General features: G+C 41.9%; 1 protein-coding gene across 1 annotated transcript in view; it reads right to left on the reverse strand.

Annotated features, from left to right (window-relative positions):
- Positions 1 to 17461, reverse strand: part of LOC109057870 (protein bassoon-like) — a 78459-nt gene that overhangs the window by 3259 nt on the left and 57739 nt on the right. The window contains 9 exon segments of the mRNA XM_042766757.1: positions 2457 to 2561; positions 2879 to 2934; positions 3278 to 3403; positions 3515 to 3626; positions 3818 to 4159; positions 4162 to 4667; positions 5047 to 7096; positions 8321 to 14599; positions 15192 to 15626. Of these exon segments, the coding sequence (XP_042622691.1) occupies positions 2894 to 2934; positions 3278 to 3403; positions 3515 to 3626; positions 3818 to 4159; positions 4162 to 4667; positions 5047 to 7096; positions 8321 to 14599; positions 15192 to 15626 (9891 nt within the window). The 3' untranslated portion in view covers positions 2457 to 2561; positions 2879 to 2893.

Consider the following 17461-nt stretch of genomic DNA (forward strand, 5'->3'; position numbering starts at 1 on the left):
TCAAGGTCCAGAAAAGTATGAAAGACATTGTCAGAATAGTCCATCTGCCATTAGTGGTTCAACCGTAACATTATGAAGCAACGAGAATACTTTTTAAAACAAAAATAACGACTTTTGATACTGGAATGCACTTTATTCAACAATTTGTCTCCTCGGTGTATCTGCATCACTGTAGCACCATTTTAGAGAATCTGAGCAGTACCCAGGCAGCTTACGCTCTTCTGTGTCAGCTGCGACATACAAGGATACGTTTTCTACATGTATTTACGCTTTGATATGAAAGAAAACAGCACATCCATGTGGTACGGCTTACACAGAAGAGCGTATGCTGCCTGCGTTCAGCTCATATTTTCCAAAATGGTGCTACGGTGATGCAGAGAGACACAGAGGAGACGAATTGTTGAATAAAGTCGTTATTTTTGTTTTGTAACAAAATGGGGGTAAGTGATTAATGACAAAATTTGGATCTTGGGGTGGAGTATCCCTTTAAGTACCAGAATCAGGCATATTCAAAGTATGTGGCCTTCATGAAAAGGTTTGTGAACAAATATTACATTTTCATTATAAATTTGTACAAATTGCATAAATTACAGCAAAGAAAGTGCCAGACTAACAATTGGCATGATATTCAGCAAGACTACTTAATTCACATGCACTACTCAAAATGCGAGCTGTCACTGGCAGAAACAAATCTAGAAGTTTTAGAGATGCATGAGGAGTTTATGTAGGTATTGTGACTGGAATGACACACCCACAGCTTTCACTGTGACTGCATGAGTAAACCACACTGATGTATGGAGTAGGATTTGGATTGGATAGTAAGCTGAGAGTTGAATCGGATTAGCCGTGATTTAAGGAGCCCCTAAACCTATTTTATCCCAGATCCTTTCTCTGGATCTACACATGCAGCACACCCACTGACAGTAAAAGACCACAACAGTCACCATGATACAATACCAGTGACATTACAAGGAGGAGGAAACAGACCACAGGTAGATTAATGAATGGGAGAAATATAGTGACTACAGAAATTTAATTAAATAAGTTAATGGTCTCATTGGCTATGTTCAGCAGAGAATAAGAGGTACAACAAGAAATTAGATTTTCTTAGAATTTTCTACACAACCATGTTTTACTGCTGTACAGTTGCTAAATACAATGCTAATCACTTTACAGATTTTTTCTTTACTTTATCGTTACTGTTTAGGTTTCATTTCTGGTACAATTCTTGCAATTCTGTTGTATGATTTTGTGCAATTTTGAGTCTTGATTAATGTGAATATTTTCGGCACAAAGATGACTAAGCTTTGCCCGAATGCTAATGCTAATCCAAGCCCACTGATCTGCCTGCTAATTATAGCTCACTTTGACTGACCCAATTCACCCATGCTGAAGAGTGAAAAGTTAGATCAGAATGACTTCAGATCAGGGTCATCTAATCTGGGTTCTAACCTTTGACATTAGTATTGAGCAAGTGGCACAATAGTCCTGTAGAACACACTGCAGCTAAATTTGGTTGACAATTTACATTTAAGTGCTTAATACTGTTCTGTACACACAGAGATAATTTAAGGGAGTGACAAACGCATTCTACAACCAAATTAATTCCCGAAAATTCAGGTATTGATAACCGCATTTACAAAAATTCTACGCAGTGTGGAATCAAACTGAACAACTGACGTATTTAAATGTGTATAAGAGTTGTCTCTCTCTTTTGTATGCAGTAGATCACAGGAAACAAGGTATGTCTTGACTTATTACAGTTGCCAGATCTTGCTAGAAAAACAACAACTAAGAACAAGCCCATAATAAACTTAAATCCAAACACTTTATCTTGGAAATAAACCACAAAACAATATATTGCCACATGCACCCGCCTACTTTATTGACTCCATAACTGGAACACGCCAAGCCTAAACAACAAGCCCAAAGGCTCTTTATAAGCATTGCTTATAATAAGTGGATATGGCAACCCTTCTAGAGGCTGCTCTGCAAAGCACATCAGGAAAATATGTAATATTACAGTACTTTGGTAAAAAATACCAGAAACCAAACATGCAAAACACCAGAACCTTGCTATGGTTACCATGGTGTCAATAGAGTGAGTGAGTTCTATTCCATACAAACACAAAACAATAATTTAGGGGATTCACACCTGTATTTAAATGCAGTTGTCACTCCATCAAGAATCAAAATCACTCTGAGAACAAATACTTTGTCGTTCACCTTTAAATAGCTAGTCAAAGCCTCTTTTTTCCATCTGTAGTCAATGTATTCGCAAATTGCACATTTGTAAAAGCATCAGTTGGTTTATCTTCCACAATGCAATGAAACTGTACACTGACAACAAAGTTAAAATGGTAATTTGTCACCATTTGGGATTAAAATAGCTTGGGTTAGAATTGTTAAACTTGTTTTGAAATCTAAAATAAAGTGAGTTAGAATAAAATACTCACCAGTTCACTCAGGTGTACCCCGCCCTCAGCTAGAGATGTTAAATGGCAGAAACAGATTCAAAGTTTTTTCCAGTTCTAACCCCAAGTCACCCCAACTAGAAATGCCTGAGGAACAGAAAATAAAGTTTATACAGGTAATAGTAAAAAGTTACAAACATTAATCATTTAAAAGCTATTGCAAGAAATGAGTCAATCCTTTTCTATCAGTCAAGTATGTCTGGAGCCTGTACACCAACATATGTTGTGTTTTGGATGCTGCTTTCCACAGCTAGCTTTTAAACTTAACCGGCAAGAATCAGCTTTACAAGTTACATTTTTGTTGGTCAACATGGCAACCAATCCAGCACTAGTTATCATAAACCACACTGGAACAAATTCATGCTGGTCTTTTCAGAAGGTCAATGCATAAAGTGTTTTCTCACCTTCTTATCAGCTGATCACCAAAATGAAGTAAACTTCTTCCCGAGAGCAGATACAGCTGTGTGAAAGATAAGCAAAGCAAAACCAGAATTAAGGTCACTGGTGGCATATCCTAAAAGATCTGGGCTGCAAAATCAAAGGCTATAGATTAAATCCTTAGTAAGAGTAACTCAGGAATCAGAGAATTGCTGAGATCACAGCCCTGCTTAGGCCTTTAGAAATTTGGCACTTAAACCCAAGCTACCCTTGGGTGCTATCCCTAAAATAACTGTAGTGCAAGCTGTTGTGGAAGAAAGGCATCTGCTAAATGGCAACTAATTACTATGCTCAGTCAAGACATTCCACATATTCTCCATAACATCTGTCTCTGTTTTTGATTGTTATTTTTCACAGATCCATACCATCTCCTATTTTTCCAGCTTGTTCTGCTGCTCCTCCCTGCAGGATCTTTGTAAGAACATTTTCCCCTTCAGCAGGCTGCTGTGCAGCGCTGCCTATACCCCCTGGCCGGGGTGCTGCCTTTGAACCTGAAAGGCAAAAATTATCTTGTGCTTAGATCATACACAAGTATTGAATGTTCCCTATTTTGCAAAGAACAAAAGTATACTAATTACTCTGAATTAGTTTTTTCCACTTACCAATTCCTGTGGCAGGAATCTGGGGTATTTTTGCAGCCTGTGGTGCAGCTTTTGATCCAATAGCAACTGCAGGAGTTGGTGCAGGAGCAGGCGCAGCTGTGTCAGGTTTTGCCTGTATAGTCAATCAAAGGGCATGAATGGGCAACGTTAAAAGTAATGTATTTGTCAATCATGTATTTGAAAGGCAATCACATACATGGCTCTTATAACCAAATGTGAAAGGATTAAATGTTAACTATACCTGAAGGAGCAGATTAAAAATAGCATAAATGGTAAGGCACCAAGTGATTTATGAAAACTGACCATAGCAGCAGCTGGCTGGGCATTGGGTGGTCCTCCTGGCTGTTGTCTTGTCAGTGCTGGAGCCTGACCTGTCTTAGATTGCTGCTGAGTTGTACCTGTTCCCATGCTAGCAGCAGTGGTTGTGGGCTGAGTTGCTCCCATTGTTGTCAATGGCTGTTGCCCAAGTTGCTGTGGTGGCTGCTGCTGTGTACGGGTTGTTTGTCCCAATTGTTGTTGTCCTTGCTGCCCTGTCTCAGGTGGCTGAGACCCTGTCTGCTTGGCAGACACTTGCTGGCCTGCTGTAGATCGCTGCTGTCCTTGTTGTGATTGTGGCTGCTGCTCCAAGACCCTGCTGTGGCCTGGAACGAAGAGGGCTCCTGCCTTCTTGATGAGCTTGGTTGCCTCTGCCCCCGTTGTCCACTTGAGGCATGGTGGTGGCTTGATGGATCACGGGAGTAGTCTCCTGAGTCTCGGTGACTGGCAGATCGTGGATCGGAGGATCTTTTCTGTGTGGAGGATGAGGTGGCACGGACGTCTGATCGGGTGGAAGGATCTTTTGGATGTGATCGTGAAGAACGAGAGGACCTGGGATCATCTGATGAATGACGGGAAGAAGAGTGTCTTCCTGAACTACTGCCATGCTGACGGTGTTCCCGAGATGAGGTGGAAGAGGAATGTCGTTGATGTCCGTACTCGTCTTGAGGCCACAGGTCTTCTTCAGGAGGCTCATCATAATCATGGTAAGTGTGCTTTACATTGCTCCTCCTGCTAGAGGATGAGTGACTTCCACTCCCATGGTGTCTAGAGCGATCTGACCGAGGTTCACGTGGTTTTTCAAACCAGTCTGTTTCCTCCTGACCCAGATGATAGGCTTTTTGGGAAATGAAGGGAGAAAGTCAATACATTGTGCAGTAGGAAGTGTCAATGGCAAAGAACAGGATATGAACACACTGAAGCCATGCAATGCTCAAATCCCAAAGAAAAAAGAAAAGGAAGCCAACAAAAACAGCGATCAACAAGAATAACCAAAAGACAGAATGTACCAACATTTGAATCACACTCTAAAACAGGTAACACCATGCAGTTCATGCAAAAAGGCATACATGGTTTCATGCACTGATGACAGCATTCATATACAACAGTAGTCCAAACTTTCATTCTCTCTGCCTTCAAGGCAAGATCATTGGCATGCAAGCTTTTAATTGTTGGATGCATTTTAACAGGCAGTTTTTAAATTCAGCACCAGTTACCTTCACTGTCTGAAACAGCACAGTGCATGTCATCAGCAAGGTAAGGGTCATCTGGCTTAAATACATGACTCTTAGGCATATCCTTTATATGGTGGTCCTGTACATCTGGTAAGGAATGACTGGAGCCATACTGATTTCGTACATCATGGGGATCTGGCACAGAGCCACGACCAATTCCCATGGGCTTTCCAACAGGACTCAGAGGGCTCTCTTCCTCCGAGTTCTGCGTACGCATAGAAGGACGGGCACTACGGCTATGGGTGCCCCTCTGTGATCGTTCCATGGCATCCCTCTCATAAGACTTACTTCGGTAGCCACTTGAATCTCTGGAGGAAATTTTATCCATGCCATAACCTGTGGACCTTGATCGTCCAGATCCATAAAGACGGTCATCCTCTTCCAATGCCTCTCTTGATCCGTAGTACTTCTGTTGATCATAGCTCTTTTTCACACCAGTCCTGGACACCATGGTGCAACTGCCACCCGTTGATGTTGTCATGGTGTACGAGGCTAGATCAGACTCTACATCTCGAGCTTCTTCAATTGGAGAGAACTTGGAGATCTTGTGTTCCATGCCTTGCTTCCTATGTTTGCTACGTTTTGATGAAACTGCAGGTGCCAAATTTTTGGACGAGTGTTTCTGGCTGCCCATTCCCCCACTACTACGGGAAGAATGTTTATAGTCATCATAATAATAACCTGTACCACCAGTTACAGTGGTACTTGAATGTACATGGCTGTCTACTGCACTTTGATAGGTATTTGAACCTCTTCCATATAAATTCTCAGAGCCATCGCCATAAGTTGGTCCACGTGGGCCATTCTCACTTACATAACCTACCCGTGACATGTCAGAGGACCCCATATTTTCTTTTGTAAGTTCACTGATATCATCAATCATGACATAATTTCTTGGAATATTTTGTTCTAGATTTGTGGCATAGACACTATCCGTTACATATCCTGATGATGGACTTGGTATACGTTCGGTCAGAGGTTGGTCAGAGGGGCGATACTGACCATAAGCATTGTTCAGTGGCGAGGAATAGACACCACTGAATCCAGTTTCTTGAGCTGAAGTTGCTATTGGAACGGAAGGATTACTGATAACTTCATAGTTTGTTGGTAGCTTTTGTTCGAGATCAGCAAGCGAGGTTTGCCTTGGCCTTTGATGGGCAGAAAGCATGTCTGCTTGGGGTTGGAAGGACATGCTCTGTGCAGGATAAGGTAGGGTCTGCCCTGGTAAAGGTGCAGTGGGTTGTTGGAATCCCTGGTGACTGGGCTGCTGCAAACCAAGATCAGACTCATAAGTAGGTTGACCGTAGCTATGAGTCTGGTATGGCCCCGGGGTCTGATAGGTTGAAGGTTGAGGAGGATGAGGTTGGAAGGTTCCAGGCTGGGGCTGTGAGGAGGTTGGGTATGGTGTTGTCTGAAACCCAATCTGCTGATAGGCTACAGTGGGTGGTTGTGTGGGTGTGGGATGGGGATGGGCCTGTGGATATTGATATGGAACATATGATGAGGTAGGAGGATACTGAGATGCATTCAAATCAGAAGTAAACTGGTTAAGAGGTGCTGTACTTGGACGTGACAACATTCCATTTTCTTCATAGGTGCCTGGTGCTACCCCAGCTAGTCGCAAATTATTCAGCTCACTGTCTGACATGTAGTCACGTGCATCCCCCATGTATCGCAAGTATGCCAACTCTCGCCTCTCTCTCTCTTTAACCCTCGTTTCCTTTCGATGAGTGATGCCTAGTTCCAAGCATCGCAACTTAGCATCAATCTCCTTCTCCTCTTCCTCTAACTCCGCCTGTTGTTTACGTAATTTGGTGGATTCTTTCTCTACAGCTTTCAGTTCACTCAGCAAGCCTGCCTTCGTTGCACCCTGTCCAGGACGTGGCAAAACCCTCTGGGATGCTCCGGAAGAACTGTATATATGGGGAATTGCTGGTGTTACAATCGGTACAGGTGTCTCATCTGGAGGGGGACTGGGGAGAGTTCTTTTCACCTTTCTCATCATTGCGTTCTGCTGCTGCAAGGCAGACATCTGAGAGCAGAGATTTTAGAGATTGATTAAAATGACAGCAGAGAAAATGTTACTACCATTTTCCTTAATACTTTAAAAAGAAAATGGAATAACAGTTTGCATGACAAATTAGGTAAAACGGTTAAATTGAATAATGAATACTGAATACAGACACAGTTGTATCACAGTGTATCAACTCTGTATTACAGTATTTAACTCTTTTATTTTTCAAATATCCCTCAGCGGAATTTTGGGGCATACAATGCACTTGAGATTTGGAAAACAAACCAAACATATTGCAAGCACACACAAAGACTAAACATTAATTATAAGTCAGCCAATTATAAATATATTCATGACACTATATCCTTTAAATAACTAGTGGTTTCAGCATCAATTAGGCAATATATATAAAATGGATAAAACTACAATCCTCTTTAACTTAATTTTGGTGTACCTAATATTTTATTGTTAATACAAGATTAGTTTTCTGTTAACAAGAAATAAATATTAAAACGTAATATAAGAAACAAACAACATCTGCATACCTTCAGTAATGTAGAGTGGTGAATCCATTAAGGAAATTCAGTTAAAATGTACATTGGATGAAGTGACAGAGGAAATAGCTTCCTTTTAGCAGGTGTGCAGTTCTATAAATGCACAAGCCTGAGCATTCCATAGGAATAGCATAGACAGGAATCAAACTGAGAATGTAAGACTCAGACCTCTCTGACCAGCTGCTGACAAGCCGGAAGACAGCAGGGCTGACCCAGTATGCCTACACTTTGTGCCACCCTCTAGCATTTCTGAGACTTTGCCAGACATAGCAGTTTTTCTCTCTCTGTGTGTGTGTGTGTATGTTTGTGTTTAAATATAAGGTAAAGAGAGCAGGGAATAAATGGCAAATGAAAAATACATAACTATACTATAATATAATATACTATAATAACTAAATAAATATAACTAAATAACTATTTTTATTTTATAATATTTGATTTATATAAATTTCTTATCATGTGAACAGATAGGTTTGGTGTCGTCCAACCTAGACCTTACTAAAACAGAACAAATTTTTACCAGAAGTATTAAAGTCTATACTATTATAAATCCCTGTGTATAAATATTAAGAATGAGAATTGAATTAATTGTCTGAAATTAATATTTACAAGCTGTACTTTTGTAGTAAACAACAGAAAACTGTATAATAAATACATTTTTGCAAGTAAAAATGAAATGGTTCCATACCTGACTCGCTGAGCTGGTTTGACTTTGGTATAAGGAGAATTTGGCCTTGGCTGGGTCCTCTGATGTTGGACTGAGAGGCTTAGGATCTGACATGGACCGCTGAACACTCTTTATAGGCCTCGGAATAGTTTGATGCCTTTGTGGTGACTCTGCAGTGAAGGCTTTTTGTTGGGGTGTCACATGTGCCTTGTTAAGTTTCTCACTGGAAGCAAAGGTAGTCTCCAACAAACGATGAGGGGACAACGGAGACACTGGAGAGTACAGCACTTGTGGAGATTTGGGAGGTTGACGGGAAGGAGATTCATTTTGCTGCTGAGCTTGCTGGTATCCAATATCTAATGGGTCTGGCTTTCTCCTTTCAAACTTGGTTTGCATGGCACCAACTAATTGCAGACTAGTGGAATAGGGGCTTACAGTAGTGGGAACACTGAGCTGAGGAGCAACCACTCCTTGGGATTGTGCCTCTGGATCAGTTTGACAGGCTAAACTCTCTCCCTTATGGGTCCTTTCTGGAGCAGATATGTAGTGAAGGAGTTCAACCTTTGAGGTTTCAGCCATGGTAATGTGAATGGCTGGAGAGATTCTACCCAACTGGTCTGAGTCAGTCTGACATGAGGAGTCATTGGTGGTCTGAATGGCAATGCTAGATTTAGATGCATCACTCTTACTCTCTGCAGTTGGTTCAGAGTGCTTGGAATATCTTGAACGTCTGCGGCGTATTGGCTGACTTTCCCACTCACCCTGGTCTTCTTCATCTGTCTGAACACTGCAGTCAGCTATACGTCTAGTTCTACGGCGACGAGACATGAGTTTATCCTCTGTGTCTTCATCATCTGTTTGGACACTGCAATCTGCAATTCTCTTGACTGACTCATCCTCTGATCCATTCCTCAAACGGGGCATAGAGTTTTGTTTCTTCATAATCCAACCATCTCCATGATCTTCATTATTTTTAAGGGACATCTCTGAAGAAGAGCTGGGCAAAGGCCTAGTGGACACCACTGCCTGGACCACCTGCCCATCGGCACGTGGCAAGATCTGCACACTCTGGCCATCTTGTGGAATAATTCTACCACTCTGATCATAGATAATTGAGATGGTTTGAGGTGTAGTTCCACCAACCATTACACCTTGAATGGCACCTTGAGCTGTTGTAGCTGCTGCTGCAGCAGCTGCTGAAGCAGCCGCTGCCTCTGCTGCAGCTGCTGCCGCTGCTGCTTCTATGGCCGCGGTTTTCTGCCTTTTTTGTTCTTCAAGCTGCTGCTGGAGTTGCTGTTGCAGTGACTGAATGTGGTCTAGCTGCATCCTTTGCTGTGCCAGCTGCTCTCTATGCATCACAAGCTGGGTTTCCCTCTCAGCCTGTTGCTGCTGAAGAACCTGCTGCTTGATGGTCTGTAGCTCTTGAATCTCCCTCTGCATGAGCAGATGTTCTTTCTCTCTGTGCCTCTGGAGCTCCATGCGGTCCCTTTCCAGCTCCTCTTGTAGACGTAGCTGACGCAATTTCTCCAACTCAACGCGTTCTCGCTCTAGCTGCAAGAGCTGCTCCTGTTGTAGTCGCAATCGTTCCTCTTCTTTTTCCTTTTCAATATTAGCAGATGTGGTTATAGTGGTACTGGCAGATGCATCTGGAAAAACTCTGGTAATTGCCTGGGTTTGTTTTTGAGGCACTGTTAATATTTGAGATTGTGTCTGTGGCTGGCTTTGAGTTTGGCTTTGTTCCTGACCTTTGACCAATGACTGTGGTTGAGTTTGGGGCTGTATTGGGAGTTGTGTTTTAGTACCTTCTACTGAAATATGAGCCAAGGGAACCTGTTCATTTCCAACTGATTGAACTGGCACTGTACTAGTATGTGCTGACTGTACGTTTTGCATACCCAAATTTGAAACAGGTTGACCAGTTTTAGGTGATGCAGCTGTTGACATATTGCAAGGTGCTGTAGGCTTTCCCAGATAAACTGGAGATTCCTGGGAGGTACTAGAAGGTGGCACACTTCCCGATGAAGTATCTGGTAGTGTTACTGAAAATCGATTTGGAGATGGATATATGTAAGGTCCTTGGGCATTAAGAGGCATTCTTGGGGTGACTTGAGGCAACCTGGTGAGGCTAGCCAGAGGTACAGCAGTTACATTGGCTGAAGGGTAAGATCCATATACTCCACTTAACATAGGATTGAGAACAGGGGCAGGCTGGGTGGTGATTGGCAGGGTGGAGGCTATTGGAGTGTTGATAGTAGAATATATCATGCCATCAGCTGTCCTTACAGCAGATGGATACAAAGACCTTAGGCTAGCTTGTCTAGCATTGATTAAATTTGTGAGTGTTTGACCATGTACTGTTGGTCTGCCATCAGGACCATACAACAGATTGCCTCTAATAGATGCTAGGCCTTGTTGAAGGTTAAGTCTTCCTGTGGGGCCTGCTCTCCCAGCACCATACTGCAGAAGCTCAGGATTACTGGTGTAACGGCTACCAAACTGTTCCATGGAGTTAAGAGCAGCACACATTCTGCTAATCTCTCTAGCTGTAGTGGCACTATACTGTGCAAGATTGGATTCTTGAAAACCACCAAGGTCGCGTGAGAGATAGCTATATTCTGCATTTATATTGGACATTGAGCCATATCTTCGCAAAGGTAATGGTGGAGCCGAATCACTTCCTTGATGGCGAAGATCTGTGTAAGATCCATATTGGGCACCCATTCCAAGATATCCTGCTTCATAGGCCTGTTTCATGGTGCTTAAATCTACTGCTAGGTCCCCAGGGTCAGTTCTTTGATAATACTGGAGACTTGAACTTGCTAAATTGTTGTCTGACATTGATGGTGGAAGTCGTCCTGGAGGAGGCAAGGTAAAAGATTTGCGTTCGTCTGCAGATGCTTGTATATTTACTGTTTGGTAGCCATCTTTTCCAGTTTGGCTTTGCTGCCCAGGAACTTGGGATGGCTCTACAGAAGGATCTGACTGTTCTGTTTTACCTCTTTGAGCAAAAGGGCCTGAGCAACTACCTGCAAATGGCAAATTGTAGACAACATCACAACAAGCTAACTGATTCTCTGGTTTAATCTGTCCGGTGAGATCTAGAACTTCTGCTGGTGGAGGCGGCTCCTCTCTTTTAATAAGCTGGGTCACTGTACCTCCCTGAGTGCTATTCTCATCCAACTGCACCATCATTACCTGGGACTTTCCTGTGGAGAGATTCATTACAGCAGGCTTCATCTTTAGTTCCAAAGCCACCCCACCATATATGTCATGACCAAGTGTAGGGGTTGTAGACGCAGAGCATGATAATGGTGGTGGAGGTAGTGGAGATATTTTGGGGATAGAACTAACTGCTGTTTGGGTGCCTCCACCCGTGTTCTGACTTACCACCAAGTCCTTCTTTAATAATATTGGCTGCACTTGATTAGCTAAGTTGTACCGGGCAAAAGATGCATTTTGTTGATGCTGCTGGAGCTGTTGCTCAAGGAGCACTTGTTGCTGCTGAAGCTTCTGTTGCTGCTTCTGAAGTTGCTGCTGTTGAATGCCTAAATTTTCCAGACAAGCATCAATTTTTGGAATGGATGGATCTGTGATAATTGGCCTGGTCTGGGTCAGACAGACTGCAGATCCAACTCCTTGACCGTAGTCAACTCTATTTTGTAAAGGATCTCCATACACAACTGGTTGCTTTGGCTGTGATATGAACATGGATGCTGCCACAGTCACACTTACAGTTGTTGGTGTAGTTGTTGACACCTGAGGTTGTGCCTGTGCATTTAGGTTCATTATAAGAGGTTGTACAGAAGTATAACGATTTGGTTGTATTTCTGCATCGAATGAGTATCGACGTGTATCAGAAGCTAGAGATGTTAGGTCCATACCCTGATCTGTCATAATGATTGGAGCAGGCTTCACTGGTGCTCTAAGATCCACTATATTACTACCTGGGGCAATTGTGCCTTGCTCTACAACTCTTGAGGTACCAGGTACTGTGGAGATTCTACACAAGGATATGTTTCCTGCAGGAAGAGATCCACTACTTTGAAAACCAGCAGAGGTGGCAGTGCTCACAGCCACACTAACTCGTTCTGATATCTGTGTCCTTTGCAAGCTATTTTGAGGTGATGGGTGGGCTGGATATTTCTGTGGTGAAGTGGGTGACTTTGATGTTGCATGTTGAGTCTGATAAATTGTCTGTTGGCTGTCTTTTGTTGGTGAGGATAAAGGTGAGGTGGAAGAATTCACTGTCACTGGTTTGGTTTGACTGCTAGTTCCTGATCCCAATGTAATCACCATAACAGGGGAATCTTGGGAGGACTGCTGTCTTGAAAGACGTGGTGCCCCGGCTCTATGAGGGACCTGAGAGGTCTGAGTATGTGCCACTGTAGAAGTTGTACAAGGTGCAGGGGCACGTGTTGGACTTTGTGTGGGGGAAGTGGAAGGGGATGTGGAAGGACTTGAACCTTTAAAGTATGAGAACACCTTTGATGTTAAGGAGGACGCTTCAGGATCAGGCACTTGACCCTGTACTTTCCCCTGAACACCAGGTCTTCCTTGAGGCTGTGTGGAAGGAGGCTGCCTAACTTGAGATTGTGGGGAACCAGTAACATGGCTTCCTTTAGGGGTTTGGTTGCTCATTCTAACTTGACTCTGTTGTGTAGCATGCACTCTTTGTGTTCCTCGTCCTGAAGGATCATTTCCAGAGAATGAAACTGGAGCTGAGATCTGGGTAGGACTTGTACCTGGACTCAAAGAAGTTGTTCCAGAATCTAAATGGTGTTTCTTGTCTGTTTGAAGGACTCTTTCCTGGTTTTGTTGTCCTTGTCTCCCTGGTACCCGTTGCTGCTGCTTTTGCATCATCTCTGCTTTTCGCATCATTTCCTCATAAACCTCTTCAGCACTTTTTAATGATTTATCTGCTGCAGAGGGAGAGACAGCAGAGGTTTTCTCTGTTGGAGAGTACAAAGACATAAATGTAGGTAGATTATATTCACTGCCAGACTTGTACAGCTTTGAACCCATCTCAAATCCTTCAGCTTCTGAATCCATCGAGGGAGAGTATTCTGAGCAGGACGATCTATGGAGTTCTTCCATTTCAGCAGCTTGTCTGAGCTCCTCTGTTGGGGATGCATCTTCAATAGGTGAAAGGTTACTAGGAGGTGTCTTCGATCTTTCTCTGCGTCTTTGCGCCCTCAGTTCCTCTTTGTCCCTTTTAGTTTTTCTGGCTGTACTACGAATCCTTTGCTGCTCTAAGTCTCTCATCTTCTCCTGCTCTCTCAGAAGTTCTTCTTCTTCTCGCAATTCGTCTTCTTCTGATGAGTCCTCAATGGTGGGCAGTAATGGACCATGGGATCGATGCCTTGCTTTTCTTTGCTGCTTTGCTTCCTCAAGCCTTTGTCGTCTGCTAGGACTGCTATCACTGTCATCTTCCATTGATGACACAGAGGTTGGAGAAGTTCCAGAGGTATAACTCGGTGTGGTTGCAGGGAGAGTTGATGAGTATTCTCCCCTTGACCTTTCTTCAGGTGACCCAGTAAGGCTTTCCATCTCAAGCTCAGGCTCCCTGAGGTCATGATCTGTGCTGAGTTCCATGTCACGATTATAGCTATTTGTATTATTCAGTTCAATAGTTTTGAATCGTCTCAGACCACCTTGTGAGGCCATCATGTCATCCGCTTCACCTGATTTATAGCTATCAGTGCTTTTAGTGTCTTCTTCAAAACTGCTAGATTGCTGTGTCAGGCGACGTCTCTCTTTTCCTAGATCTCCACTGTGTTTATGGGTTCTTTTTGTCTTTATGTGGCCCTCAACATCTGCTGTATCTTCCTCATCTGCACTCATTTCCAGAATCTGTCTCCTCATGAACTCTTCATCGGTCAGGTCTTTCTGTGACTTCTTCTGCCGGGGTGGTAATGGAGAAAGGCCACTTTCACTACTGTCTTCCACATAGTCATGTCTTAATTTACAACTGAGATCATCTGATGCTTCCTCATCAGACTCATATTCCTGATCTTGTGTAATAGACAGAGATTGAGGTCTCTGCTGTTCTGTGGTGTCTCTTCCATCACGATGCTGTCCTTGGTCAGTGGCTGTATGTGACTCCAACAGAGGTCGCATAGAACTTTCCAGTTTTGTTAGTTCAGATGGACTTGGGGGGCTGCGTTGTTCAGAGATCCCTCTCTCACTAAGCTTCATAGAGTCCTCTTGGATCAAGCCAGTAATCTCACTCTGGGAGCTGGATATACCATCTGAGGAGTAGCCTGTATCACTCAGGCTCTGCGTGCTAGACTTGTTGGAATCCTGTAAATAAAAAGGACAGTGCATTAGGTCATAGGTCATTTTTGTATATTTAAATTATACTGAAAGATTTACAAAATTAGCAAATATAAAACATTCAAAGTTTATTAAGCACACTATACAAAACATGCAAATGGCATACATTACACAAGCATGCAAAACCTGGAGGGGATGAGGTCAAAAGTGAATCTAAATTCTAATGAAAATTTTAGTACATGTAAAAGTATAAATCATACTAGGTAATGATATAAATAAAATGGCATGCATAAATTAACATATGATCATTTTGGAAATACGTGTATGTCACATTAATTGGTTACATGGGGCTATTTGTGACATCAGTTCCTTGTAATGGATAATTAAATAGATAATTTTTTGAGTTTACAAATGATGTTGACTCATTGCTGTGCTCTTGTAACCATCAGGCACTGGAAATAGTGATTAGAGACGGTTAATTAAACTTAATTAAACTGGTTTTGAGTACAATTGATATTGGTTAAATTATTCAAATTATAACATTCCCATCATAGAATGCTGAAGTGATCTGTTATGAAAGACAAAGACAGTGGTGATGAGGACACGGAGGGCCACTCACATCATCGTGTTTAGATTTCTGCATGCCACTACTTTTCTTCTCATCTTTTTTATCCGATGTTCCCTTTTTAGACGTTGCTTTGATGTCCCCCTCTTTTTCTGTTTTGGACATAGCCTGTTTCTTGTTAATGCTTTGATCTTGTTTTTCTGTCTCAGCCTTAGTTGCAGGAAATTGTTGAGAGGGGCCCTTGGATTGTGGCACCCCTTGTTTTACCGGAAAGAAAGGACCACTTACTTGGGCACCAGGTGGCTTTTGCTGCTGAGGGCCAGTAGGTCTCAGCGCAGCTTGTTGACTGGGCCCTCGCTGTTGTTGTTGATTGGCTGGGCCTGGTAGTCGGGGAGATCCAATGGATGATGGCACAGGAGGAGAAATATCCCCTAAGCTCCCTGACATTGCTCTCTGGGTCTGGCATGTCAAACACAGCCATTCTTTCTTCTGAAAATGAAAGGCAAACATGAAATAAGTATCATGAAATGACTGAGATACAAGGGGGAAAAAACTGTTGATAAGGTGAAAGTGTCAATAGTCAGATTACATGTGATTACTTGCATTACTTCCCCACACTGGCATTCTCTCTCACTCGCTCAGACTTTGTCACACTACTATTGTAATTCAAAAGGGATTTGGTCAAGCCGGGCAAGCAAGAATAATTGAGGCCTGGCAAAGGCTGCAACCTTTTCTCAAAGGTCTTGCTGACTCTCTTCAAAGCCACTGTATTTAACACACACAATTATTTAGCCTCTGTTAAGTTCAGTAAGACACACACGCTCAGAATGATGGCTATTTCCATCCACAGCAGGAGGCTCCTGTGCATTCAAAATGACAAAGCATTTAATTCAACAATTTAGGATTGTAAGACAATAAACAATAAATTATTAAGAAGTCATTTTACTTTTGAATTTGGATCAAGAGCTCACAAAACTTTTATATGAATCGCATCTCAGCTTTTCATTTCTACAGTAGCACAATGCTCAGAAATGCATGTTGCAAACACTCAGTGTACAGTACATAATCTATAATAGCTATATAAAATAACATAAAAAAATAAAAACACTAGGAATATACAACATACAATAACAATACCATCTATCTAGGACAGTCAGATGACTTCATAAACACAGAGAGTGATATGCAAAAAGATTATAGACAGCGATAGTATGATCTCATAAACCAGTTAAACCCAACTGTATTGATAAAGCAACTATAAAGGAAAACATTTGCATTTTTATTGTGAAACTCACTACAGAAGTGAGCCAGAAAGCATATTGCTATGCAGTTGCTAGTCCCTTCTGGGTGTTTTCTAGGTGGTTGCTTCCTGGCAAAAGACAAAAACCCACCACCACCATTTACTAGATATGGCTAGATATGACTCAGATGCCTCAAATCTATACGATTTTACAGAGCAATATGCTGAAGTTTAAAAAAAGGTTTCAGGATTTTACAAAGAGCAATAGTAATAAGTCCTAAAAATATTTTAACTTCATGCCATTAAAATTTACAAAACCAAGTTGTTGAGTATAGAAAGAAGCTCTTTGTGTTGAGTAAACAGCTTTGTTTTTAACAAATTTTAGACAAAATGTATGTGCAGAGCTTTGCTTGACTGCTAGAGTGGGTCAAGATAAATTATGGGGAGAGGCTGAAGAAAGGAAAGGTTTTGCCATGCAAAACAGACACCTTTCATTTTTTATTGATTTTTAATATCACTATTTAAAAAAATAAAATAAAAGGTCAAACTGGTTGCCAAAGAACATTTAGCATGGTTGATTTTAATGCACAGATATTAAATTAATATTACATAACATACCAATGCACTGTCCAATTATGGATTAATGGGGTCCAAAGCCAGTTGATTTGTAAAATAATATTCAAGATTGCTTGCAAACTACACTACTGTGAACAACAGTAAATGTTTGCTAACATTATTCAGTCAATCCACAGGACCTGAATTAGGTAATTGCATACCTGTGTTGCTGTCTGTGGTTTTTGCTTTCAGTTCACAGTGTCTCCTAATGTTGCCATCAAGTAGGTGCAGACTTGACTGTTTTGCTTGTTGGGATAAACTTTGCATTCAATAGATTTCAAATGTGTTACATAAACCACTTTTTTAAATAAATCGCTGCATGCATCTGAAAGAGCAGCTTCAATTTAAGTTTCAAAAGTTTGCCAAATGAAATTTGACGCACCACTCATGTTCAGTGGACATGGTATACATCTCTCAGACTGAAATTAATTCTCTCCGCTATAAAATATCTTCATGTAAATGCAAATGA

The sequence above is a fragment of the Cyprinus carpio genome, chromosome A11 (assembly GCF_018340385.1).
Source record: "Cyprinus carpio isolate SPL01 chromosome A11, ASM1834038v1, whole genome shotgun sequence".
Lineage (NCBI taxonomy): Eukaryota > Metazoa > Chordata > Actinopteri > Cypriniformes > Cyprinidae > Cyprinus > Cyprinus carpio.